A 12500-nucleotide genomic window follows, 5' to 3' on the forward strand; every position below is an offset into this window, starting at 1 on the left:
TTACAAACGTTCTTAAGGTCTTTATGAAATGAATTTCACGACATAATTAATGCATTAAACTCATAGTTAGTTACTATCTCTTCTAGAAAGCTCTGCTCTGTTTCCTCTGATTCATTTAGTTTCTGTCAGCTCTGCTGTAGTTCAGGTGGAGGTGATGGAGGTTCTTCTCACTGATGGAGGTTCTACTCACCCAGGATCTTTACTAAGGCTTTTGGGCAGGTGTTTTCATCACAGTTCTCTGAAGAACACTGATAGACATCAGAATCCTCATAACGCTTCAGTTCTGGATCCTTTCCTTTAAACGTTCCTTTCTCACATTTCAGGACCTTATTCTGGGTATCAACGGTGATCTTCGGCATGTTCGAAGCGACTGCAAAGTTATCATTAGATCACATTAATATTTCATGAAGATCATTCTGAAAAAAACGAATCCAGTCCAGTGCACTTTATAATAACTACACACTACTATCAGTAGATAAGAGTTAATAAACCTTCAGTCCTTTATAAAGCATCGCCCCAAAACTAAAAGTCATTAGCAAGCCGTTCATAAATACCTTTTTCTTCATTTAACAGAAAAAATGAACACAATACAGAGATTTAAAGAAAAAAAAGGCATCTCTCTCTGTGTCTAAATAACAAGATTTACTTTTAAATAGTTTATTAATCATTTATATAAATGTCTTATGAACCACCGACATCGTTTGTAAATCACAGAATCATTTAGAAATGACACATTTATTGTTAATAAAGTATGAAAATACAACGATTAAACGTTCTAGATGCATTTATAGCTGCATTTATGAACTTTTAATGTTAGAACGATACTTTATTGATTCATAAAAGACAGATTTTGACCTTCAGACGTGAGGATCCCCAGCAGACAGAAGAACACAAACACACGTCTCTCCATCTCTCATCAGATCTTATTATTAGGATTCTTTCTGTTATTAATAATCTCTTCGTCTGCCTGTAAATAAAGACAAAGAGCTGAAGTCAGTTTCCTCCATTTTGTGGAGAGACTTTCAGAGACGCCATCATCTCAAACATCTCGTCTCTGACTGCCTTCATCAAAACCTCAAGATAAAACACACGAGAGAAGAGAGAACACAGAGACAGTAAAAACCTTCTCATTATGTGATAGATTTAATAACACTTCATTATTGTCTGTTAATATGATAACTTTATTTTAGGCCTCATAAAATAACCAACTTTATTCTCTTTATTTCTACATCCTCTAACACAAGTAACATCCAAAACTCTGTAAATAATTTGTCTCCTATTCCTTTTAATTTTTAATAATGCCTGCACTTTTTCTTCTTTCTTTTTCCTTTCTTTAGTTTTTGTTGTAAAAAGCCTTTCCCTGCGTGTGTGTGTGTGTGTGTGTGTGTGTGTGTGTGTGTGTGTGTGTGTGTGTGTGTGTGTGAGACAAATACTATTTTAATCTGAATTTATTGCATTTGAGCGTGATTTAAAAAATAATAAACCAAAGTATAAACATGAATTAATTTTTTAAGGAGCAACGAATTCGTCGTTATAAACAAACATAAAATAAAATTATGTTTAAAATAAAGTTAAACTTCAGTTGAAAGTTGTTTGATTAAAACTTTACCTAAATTTAGTCAAAGAGAGATGAAGTTCAGCACAGACCTGAGGAGCTGCAGATGTGGAGCGATCTGAAGACGAGTCGACGAACAGGAAGTCAGAAACCGACACGACACGATCACGAGCTCGACCTGAACCTGAACGAGTCAAACATCAGCTGAACCAAAACTCGACAATAACTCTATCGTAATAAAAGAAGTCGGCTGTGCTTGGATCGAACGGGAGATCTCCTCTCTCTCGTGAGTTTTATGGTTGTTTTGGTAGTTTGAGATTAATACGAGCAGAAACATGAAAGATCTGCGTCTGACTTCCGGCGCAGAAACAGAGAACCACAAACACCTGCCTCCTCGAGAACACACACAGACCCTGAAGAACCGTTCCACGCCGCTCTGAAGACCCTGTCTGATCTTCTTCTGATCTTCTCCTTTCTTACTGTATTTTCTTGCAGTGAAAGCGAGGACCTCTGAGACTTATTATGATTTATTGAGGTATTTCATCATATGACTGATCATTCACGAGAGACAGATAATCGCTGGAACAATTAACTAGAACTAGTTAGGCTCTGGTTAACAGCCTGGAGGTTAACTAGCAGCGCCCCCTGCTGGATGGAAACACAGTGGCATGCGTTATGAAATATATTCATATATACAGATTCATAATGAGCTTTACAAACATACTTACAGTAAATATACACACACAGATGATCATAACACCTTACCGGTAATACTCTTTATATTCATTTAAATATATATATATATATATCTCTCACATATCTGCAGGTTTCCCTTATATTTCACGAAAACAATGCGCATTCCATATAGCAGCAAAGAACTGTGGGTAAATACTGAGGAAAGCACACATGTACAGTCTGTCTGATTCATTATTCATGTAATTATGTTCAGTCCGACGGTTTCGTGTGAATCAGTGCAGACTAGAAGAGCGTTCTGCTGACGAGGAGGTTTCGCTAACGTTCTGCAAACGTTGTGTAAACGTTCCTTTTGAACGTTCTCTGAATCCTCTGAAACTAAATGATAAACATGTGTTTTTAATTAAAAACGCTACTAATGAAAAAAAAACATTGTCCAGCTGAAATACTGTTTAAATGTTTAGAGAAGACCATGACACGAGAACTGAGAGAAAATGATCACATCTGATGAAGAAACACAAAAAATAATATTAAAGTTGCTTCTGAATGAACTACAGATCCCATGATTCCCTGTGTTTGAGTCGGTCTGTGATTTTAACTCTTGCTCTGATTTCTCATCATCATCATCATCATCATCAGTTAGCTGATGTAGTCTAGCTATTGTGGAAATAGCTTCTGATTGGCGTTTCCATAGTAACAGTGGTTTCTCGGATCAGGGATTATGGGTAATGCAGTTCTTCAGCGCTGTCAGTCAATCACGGTGAGATCTCAGAAATGAGGCTCGATGTCTGAGAGGTTCAGAGGTCAGAGGTCAATCAGAGCCAGATCTCGTCGCTGCTGGTGCTGCTGACCTTGTAGATGTAGCCAACCATCGGATAGCGAGCGAACCCTGAAACACATCAACAAATAAAGCTGCTTCCAATCATACTACTTTAATATTACTGATATACTATTACAACATTTAGAAATATTTTTAATTCCAATTTTCCTTTAAATATGTCTAGATGGTTTTTATGCATTTTTAAAAATGTCAGTTTTAGGGTTATCTATTTTAATGATTGCTGTCAGATGATTAATCCCATCCAGAATAAAGGTTTATGTTTACATAAAATATATAAGTGTACTGTTTATTTATTACAAATATAGAAATACACACACAGTATATGCTTTAAATGTATGTAAATACTGTCATATTATATTTTATATTACATTATATACAAATATATTGAATATATAAACATATTTTTCATAAATGTATGTGTTTTTAATTATATATAGATAATAAATACACACTCATTTATAATGTAAACAAAACCTTTATTTTAAATGCAATTAAATATGATAAATCATCTGACAGCATTAATTTAAGACATCACGTGAAACGAAACACAGTCGTAGCCGGTACAGCTAAAATAAAATATGTATTTATTTTATTTCGTTTTAATGGCTTTAGTTTTAATGAACCTCAATAGTCCTGATTTCACTATTATTTATGTTTGCTTTATAAAATGTCTAAATGTTATCTGATCCATTTAAAAGACTCGTTGTGGAACGTTTTAACATTTACTTGCAGAATCATTTCATTTTATTTACTAAGACTTATATTATTTCTAAATGTAATAATGAGACGTTCTGACAGTTGGACCTGCAGGGACTGGATCACGATCAGGTGACCTCTGACCTCGGGCAGCGTAGGCCGCAGACAGGTCCTCCTCGTCGTCCTCGGCTCGTCTCCTCTCCAGAGAGCTGGGTCTGGAGCTCTGCTGTCCTGAAACACACCGCAGGGGTCAGAGACGGGCCCCGGCCCCGGAGCTCAGAGAGGAACACACTCACCTTTACAGAGAGATCCGTCATCATTCAGCTGCACGTGAGACGGAAGAGACATGTTCTCCCGCGGAAGATACACACCGTTCTCGCTGCTGCTGCTGCACACACACACACACACACATCAGATCAGATCACACACACACACACACATCAGATCAGATCGCCACACACACACACACACACACACATCAGATCAGATCACACACACACACACAAACACATCAGATCACCTCTCTCACACACACACACCTGATCAGCTCTCTCTCTCACACACACACACTCACACACACATCAGATCACCTCACACACACACACAGAGACACACACACACACACACACACACATCAGATCACCTCTCACACACACACACACACACACACACACATCAGATCAGATCACACACACACACACACACACACACATCAGATCAGATCGCCACACACACACACACACACACACACACACAAACAGATCACCTCTCTCACACACACACACCTGATCAGCTCTCTCTCTCACACACACACACTCACACACACATCACACTCACACACACACACAGAGACACACACACACACACACATCAGATCACCTCTCACACACACACACACACACACACACACACATCAGATCACCTCTCACACACACACACACACACACACACATCAGATCACCTCTCACACACACACACACACACATCAGATCACCTCTCTCTCTCACACACAGACACACCAGATCACCTCACACACACACACACACACCTGATCAGCTCTCTCTCACACACACACACACACCGTTTGCAGGAGAGATGCAGGGCAGGTTCCTCTGAAAACAACACAACACAGAGATCAGACAGAGACATCTTCAGAGAGGAAGTGTGCTGAGATCACGCTCACACACCTTTAGTCTTGTCCTTCTGGAGGAGGAAGAACACCATCAGAGTGAAGATGAGGAGGGTGATGAAGCCGGCGACTCCACCCGTCACGATCCCGAACACCGGCACCTCCACACGAGACTGAAGGAACTCTGGAGGAACAACATCCAGCAAAAATACTCAAGTATTATTCTCATTCGTTTTTCATTTTCTGTGTGAACGTGTTTAAGAGTCCTTTATTTCTGTGATTTTCAGCATCATTCCTCCAGTCTTCAGAGTCACTTGATCTTCAGAAGTCAGAATAATACACTGATTTACTGCTCAGGAAACACTTCTGATTAATAAATAGTGATGTGTGTGTGTTTGAGCAGTGCTTGGTGAAGCTCTGAAACCTTGATGAATCTTTCGTGTTAAATCGGTGTGTGTTTCTCTCCTCCTCAGTCACGTGATCTCAGTCTTCTTCTTCTTCACTGTTTGGAAATGTTTAGAAATAGTTCACCTCTAGAGGGAGATCTCTCTGAAGACTTTATTGACTTAAAAACTAAATACATAAGCTACAAGAATATAATCATACAGTAATAAAAAAATATTTTTTACATAATTTTTTTTTCAATATTTTAACATTAATTTTGAATGGTATAGAACTGTTTTTTTTTTCATTGCATTGATTCCATTAATATAATAACAGGCAATTATAAGAATTAAAATGTGATCTTGGAGCACAGTCATAAGTTTTGAAACAGATCATAACTAATCTTTCCACTGATGTCTGGTTTGTTAGGATCCAACAACAATCTGAGAATCTCAGGGAGCAAAAATTAAGTTTTGATAAATTGTCATAATAGAGAAATGTATAATTTTGAGTCAAACAGTGTATTGTTGTCTATTTCTATAAATATATCTGTGCTCTTATGACTGTTTCTGTTCTCTAGAGACACATAGAAACCATGTGCTGGTTTTAGTTCAGGATTCATGACGCCTGAAGATCAGAGCTTCTGAACTACAAGCACTGGGAGGAGTTTGTGTCCAGCATCATCCTCACCCTCATCCTCATCCTCATCCTCATCCTCATCCTCATCCTCATCCTCATCCTCACCCTCATCATCATCATCATCATCCTCATCCTCATCATCATCCTCATCATCACCCTCATCATCACCCTCATCATCATCATCATCATCCTCATCCTCATCATCATCATCATCCATCATCACCCTCATCATCATCCTCATCCTCACCCTCACCCTCATCATCATCATCATCCTCATCCTCATCATCATCCTCATCATCACCCTCATCATCACCCTCATCATCATCATCATCCTCATCATCATCCTCATCATCACCCTCATCATCACCCTCATCATCATCCTCATCATCACCCTCATCCTCATCATCACCCTCACCCTCATCATCATCCTCATCATCATCATCATCCTCATCATCATCATCATCATCATCCTCACCCTCACCCTCATCATCATCATCATCATCATCATCATCACCATCATCATCCATCATCATCATCATCATCCTCATCATCATCATCCTCATCATCACCCTCATCATCATCCTCATCCTCACCCTCACCCTCATCATCATCATCATCATCATCCTCATCATCACCCTCATCATCATCCTCATCCTCATCATCACCCTCACCCTCATCATCATCATCATCATCATCATCATCATCATCATCATCATCCTCATCATCACCCTCATCCTCATCCTCATCCTCATCCTCATCATCATCATCACCCTCATCATCATCATCATCATCACCCTCATCCTCGTGCTGCCCATCACTAGTAATAAAGACTGATGATGTCACCTGTGAGCGTGAGGTTGCTGTGGGCGGAGCCGAGGCTGTTGTTGGCGCTCACGGTGATGTTTCCTGATAGGCTGCTGAGAGTGAGCTGCAGGCTGTGATTGGTCAGCCAGGGGAAGCTGCGTGAGTCCAGGATGAGGAAGTCGGAGCTGTTGGCCAGCAGCTGACCGGACTGGTCCACCCAGCGGATGGAGGCGGGGGGGTTGGAGCGAACCAAAGCGAAGAGAATGAGGGCGAGTCCGGGGTCCGAGCTCTGGCTGTAGTGAGCGTCCACACGCAGGATCTCCGGCTGGACTGAAACACAACTCTACTCAACTCTATACACGTTCTACTGCATACCAAAGTCTCAATATTACATTAAACCAAACTCTGATTTTATATTTATATAATAAACAGCTTCGCTAATACTATAACTTTCATATTAATATATAACATTTGGCATCTTATTCTAATTTATATTAATGTATAACATTATTATCATTAATGTCACAACATCTATAGTAATGTATACCTTTATTTGTATTATTATTATTATTATTATTATTAATAATAATAATAATATAATGTAAATTATAATAAAATGTAAAATGAAAATTAAAAATCTAAAAAAATGAATAAAATAATGTATTATACATTATAATATATATATCAAGTTAGGGCTATAAAGCCCCACGTGGAGGAACAACGGGTTGAGCTACGACTCCATGGCAAACGGACTAACGTTATTTCTCTCTTTCCCTCTCAGACAGCAGCGTGTGACCGACCTCTGCACCAGAGCATCCACGGCACCACGGAGACTGGGATAAAAAGCACCTTAAAGACCAAAAAAGAGACCAAAAAAAATGGTCGCTTCCCTCATAGTGGTGGCTCCCCTCTTGACCGGTGAAGTTCAGCGTGCCTATTTTTCGCTCCCACTCACTCTGCCGGTCGCTATGAGGACCTTAAATGAGAAATACTCTCCCATTTAGGTCTGTCCTCTGTCTGTGCGGCACGGCAGTTTCACAAGTGGGAGTTCAAGCCCCACCAACCAGCCAGGGCTCAGGCAGCTGAGCTCACACGGCTCAGCACTGGATCCTGGAGGGGTCACCATCAGCAAGCCAGGTAGCGGAGCGCGTAGTCGATCGCTTCCTATGAGCCCTTCCCCGGACTCATCGACAGGCTGTAAGGATGAAGAATCCTACCAGCACACTGGAGCTGGTCGAGGCAATCGAACTGGCGGATACGGCTCAACACTGGGAGCCGGGGGAAAGAGCACCGCACTTTTCCCGGAGGGTGGTCCAGGAGCGACGCGTGCCAGAAGGCACCTTGCGGCCAGTAAGCAGGCCGGCGGCTCCCTCGCACCACAGTTCGATCGCCTATTGGCCACCGTCACCCAGCCTGCCAGCCCTCGAGGGAGCCGTTGAAACCGATTGGCAGAAACCGATCCGAGGACCACAACGTCAACCAGACCTTCTAGCCTCAGACAGCGGGAGAGATGGTGAGTCCCCTTCCCAAAATTCTAACCCTTTTCTGGATATTTTCCAATAGGTGACGGAAGGGGGCTCCTTTGCACGGGCCCAAAAAGAAGATGACCGCTTGAAACACTGCTGGCCTTTTGGAAGGAAAGCACTTTGTCATGGAAAATGGCCTGCTTTACTGCGTCGCCGAGCGAAGGGGGGAGGAGAAGAAACTGTTAGTTGTGCCCGCTGCAAGAGAGCGTTCTGGGGCTGGCCCATTTACACCCGATGGCAGGTCACCTTGCCGCCGTCAACACCATCCAACGGATCCAGGACCGGTCTCACTGGGCAGGCCTGGAGGCCAAGGTCAAGCAGTTCTATCAAGCTTGTCCCACCTCCCCCCAGTCCGATAACCCCACTACCCATCATCGAGGTGCCCTTTGAGCGCATCGGGATGGACCTAGTGGGGCCGCTGCCAAAGTCTGCCTGGGGATATGAACACATCCTGGTGTTTGTCGATTACGCCACCCAGTACCCTGAAGCAGTCCCTCTGCGTAAAGCCACGGCCAAGTCCATCGCCCACGAACTCTTCGTGGTTCGAGTTCGACATTCCCAGGGAGATATTGTCGGGATACAATCGGGCCGCCCAACTATGGGAGTTCCAGCCTGAGAACTGGGTGATGGTCCTCGTTCCGACAGTAGCATGCAAGTTCCTTGCTACTTGGCAGGGTCCCTATACCGTCATCGAGTGGATTGGCCCTGTTACCTGGCCGCACTCGCTGTCTCCGAACCCGTGGTTGTGGATATCAACCCGCAGCTGTCGGGGGAAGTTCCCAGAAGGGGGAACTCCAGCACCTAATCGGTCAGTACTCTGATGTGTTCTCTCCTCATCCCGGGAGGACCAACGTGGAGGAACACGACATCCAGACAGCCCCTGGAGTCATCGTCCAGCAGCAGCCCTACCGTGTCCCAGAGGCTCGTCGACAAGCTATAGAGACCGAGATCCAGCAAATGTTGAAGTTGGGGGTAATTGAGCCGTCCCGCAGTCCGTGGTCCCCATTGTCATGGTTCCGAAACCCGTCGGCACCCTCTGCTTTTGCAACGACTTCCGGCGCCTAAATGAGGTCTTCGGGTTCGATGGTTACCCCATGCCCCGATGAGCTGCTCGACCGCCTGGACTCTGGACCTAACGAAAGGCTACTGGCAAGTCCCCCTATCTGAATCCGCCAAGACCGCCTTCTCTACAAGCAGTAGCCACTGGCAGTACCGGACCCTTCCCTTTGGCCTCTATGGGGCCCCCGCGACATTCCAGAGAATGATGGACATCGTGCTACGACCCCATCAGTTCTATGCAGCAGCTTACCTGGATGACGTGGTTGTTCGGAGACCTGGGAGGACCATCTAGATCACCTGCGGAGGGTGCTGTCTGAACTGCGGGGCGCCGAACTCACCACCAACACCCGCAAATGCCACCTTACCCTTGCTGAAGTCCAGTACCTGGGATTTCAGGTGGGAAGGGGCCTCATCCGGCCCCAGGAGAGATAGATCTCACAAGGTAGAAGCGGTCCAGAAAGCCCTGGGGCCCCAGACCAAGTCCCAGGTACAAGCCTTTTTGGGGTTGGCGGGTTATTATCAATGTTTTATCCCCAACTTCTCGTCTATAGCTGCCTTCCTAACAGACCTGACCAGGAAGGTGCAGCCAGAGAAGATTTTGTGGACACCAACCACTGAGGATGTGTTCCAAGCAGTAAAAGAAGCCCTAACATCAGCGCCGGTCCTCAGAGCCACGGATTTTGGCTGCCCCTTTCTGCTGCAGACGGATGCCTCCAACACGGGACTTGGAGCCGTACTGTCCCAGATACAGGAAGGTGAGGAGCATCCTGTCCTTTATATCAGCAGGAAGCTGTGCCCGGCTGAGAGAAACTACGCAGTTGTGGAGAAGGAAGCCCTGGCCGTCAAGTGGGCAGTCCTGGAGCTGCGCTACTACCTCCTAGGCCGGAGGTTCACCCTGGTGACCGAGCATGCGCCGCTACAATGGATGGCCTGGGCTAAGGACACCAATCCCAGGGTGACCCGATGGTTCCTTGCGCTCTAGGATTTCCACTTTGTTGTGCATCATTAGTATATATATATATATATATATATATATATATATATATATATATATATATATATATACTAAGAAGAATGGTAAATAAAATTTACATTAAATAAATCTTAAGTAAAATTAAGATATATTATTGTTATTAAATCTAAACATTATTATGAATACTAATAATAACAGTAAATTATGATTCTAAGATACATATATATATACACACCTCAGTACAGTAACATAGTTCTTTATATTTTATGACACTATTATAATTACTTATAATTTATATTATTAAATGTAATATCTTATTATTAATTTTGTTATTAGTAGTATAGTATTGTTTATATTAATCTTTCTATATATATATATATATATATATATATGTTTCTAAGCAGAATGAACTCTGAGGTAAAGAGGACTCACACTGCACGTTGAGGGTGACGCTGGCGTTGTAGCTCTCTCCTCTCACAGGATTTTGTGCGGCACACACCAGTTCTCGATCCCAGCGCTTCGGTTTCAGTGTGAACGTGCTGTTGCGCTCCGATCCGTATTTAAGCGTTCCGGAATCCTGCGGTGATGTCATCACCAGACGCCCCGCCCCCCGGCGGCCCGTCACCTCGCTCTGCCGCTCGCCGTTCAGGTACCAGGTGAGTAGGGGCGGGGCTTGAGCATCCCAGCCCTCTGATTGGCAGCTGAAGTGCTGAGTGACGTTCTCCTGTACGGTAACTGACGAGGTCCGCTGTCCGTCAATTTTGGGGGCGGGGTCAATGGATGCTGTCAGAGAGAAACAAAGTCAAGAACAACTTGGAAACTAGATTGTAATGTGTGTGTGTGTGTGAGAGAGAGAGAGAGAGAGAGAGAGAGAGAGAGCGAGAGAGACTGAATGAGTGAGTGAGTATGTGTGTGTATGAGTGAGTGAGTGAGAGTGAGTGTGCATGAGTGTGTGTGTGTGTGTGTGTGTGAGAGAGAGAATCTACGTGTGTGTGTATGAGTGAGAGAAGGAATGTGAGAGAGCTTGTCAATGTGAGTGTATTTATGTGTGTGTGTTTATTTTGTCTTACCTGAACAGGCCCAGGACAAAGTGTGAAAGAATAAAGCAGACAGATGTGTCCTCTGCCTCAAACACACACGGGGCATAGTCACCTAAACACACACACACACAAGTCAACCGATACACATCTGCTATTCGTCTGAATCACATGTAAACGAAGCAGTGCATCCTTCACTCATCAGTCAGCAACACAAAACAGTGTTTCCAGTGTGAGGTTGACATGCAGAATCATCATCATCATCATTTCACAGCTGCAGAACACACACACAAACACACACACACACACACACACACAGATACTGTACATATGATGTACATCACATGAATCTCACACACTCAGTGTTTTACCTGTGCAGAGAGATGCTGCTGACTCTGACCGGTTGAGGAGCCATTCAGAACACACACACACACACACACACACACACACACACGCTAATATGGCAAGCCGTTCAAACATTTAATCCTTAACATGTACTAGTACCTGAACACTCTACTGCATCGTGTTGCCCTCAAGGAAAGGAAAGTTTTCCTAATGCCGCCTTGTTCAGTATGTTTTTTTTTTAATTATTGCAATCAATTAAAATGTTTAAAAACAATGAAGGAACGGTCCAGTGCTGTGTTTGGGAGTCGCTCTCAAGCACCATTTCAAGGTGAGACGTTCTTTTCTGACTCATGATCACAGGAGCACATGGGGAGAGGCAAACAGCTTTAGTGATCTTAACTGTACATTAAAGTGTGTGTGTGTAGAGAGGACTTTTGTTAGGTTTTATGAAACTTGTTTTATGTTCAGAAATTCAGTTTTTCTTTAGGTAAGGGGTACAGAATCACGGATCTATGGCTCCTGTTCCTAACCAGGATTTCTGTTTGAAGAAAGGGAAGATCCAAGGCTCCTGGGTGTGCGAGAACACTCAAAGTAATGCACAAAAAGTGCACCTGTGTTCAACACTACTGTAATATAACCCTGCATGCTGTGAATCTATTAGAAACTGATGAAAGTTATCAAAAAGTACTTAAAATTAAGCAGTTAGTAAAGTAACCCTACCATTACCTACGTAATCTGTGATCTATTACATTTTAAAAGTAACATTCTTAACACTATACTAGAGAGTATTATTAGATACATTATTATTAATCAAACAGT

The 12500-nt window shown here is 43.1% G+C and overlaps 1 protein-coding gene across 9 annotated transcripts in view; it reads right to left on the minus strand.

Moving 5' to 3' along the window:
• Positions 1 to 2066: 2066 nt before the first annotated feature.
• The window catches only part of LOC122332919 (transmembrane protein 25), an 11453-nt gene continuing 1019 nt past the window's right edge, over positions 2067 to 12500 (minus strand). The window contains exons 1-9 of one of the 9 annotated variants that reach the window (XM_043230396.1): positions 11708 to 12500; positions 11370 to 11451; positions 10732 to 11082; positions 6781 to 7071; positions 4973 to 5098; positions 4867 to 4897; positions 4082 to 4170; positions 3894 to 4011; positions 2067 to 3137 (exon numbers count right to left, since the gene is read on the minus strand). The exon at positions 11708 to 12500 is cut by the window's right edge and continues 704 nt beyond it. In XM_043230396.1, the coding sequence (XP_043086331.1) occupies positions 3914 to 4011; positions 4082 to 4170; positions 4867 to 4897; positions 4973 to 5098; positions 6781 to 7071; positions 10732 to 11082; positions 11370 to 11445 (1062 nt within the window). In that variant the 5' untranslated portion in view covers positions 11446 to 11451; positions 11708 to 12500 and the 3' untranslated portion in view covers positions 2067 to 3137; positions 3894 to 3913. Of the gene's footprint in view, positions 3138 to 3893; positions 4017 to 4081; positions 4171 to 4866; positions 4898 to 4972; positions 5099 to 6780; positions 7072 to 10731; positions 11083 to 11369; positions 11452 to 11707 lie in introns of all 9 variants that reach the window. The other 8 variants (XM_043230390.1, XM_043230392.1, XM_043230393.1 and 5 more) reach the window with 8 other exon arrangements.

Source organism: Puntigrus tetrazona, unplaced genomic scaffold (genome assembly GCF_018831695.1).
Source record: "Puntigrus tetrazona isolate hp1 unplaced genomic scaffold, ASM1883169v1 S000000150, whole genome shotgun sequence".
NCBI classification, from domain to species: Eukaryota; Metazoa; Chordata; class Actinopteri; order Cypriniformes; family Cyprinidae; genus Puntigrus; species Puntigrus tetrazona.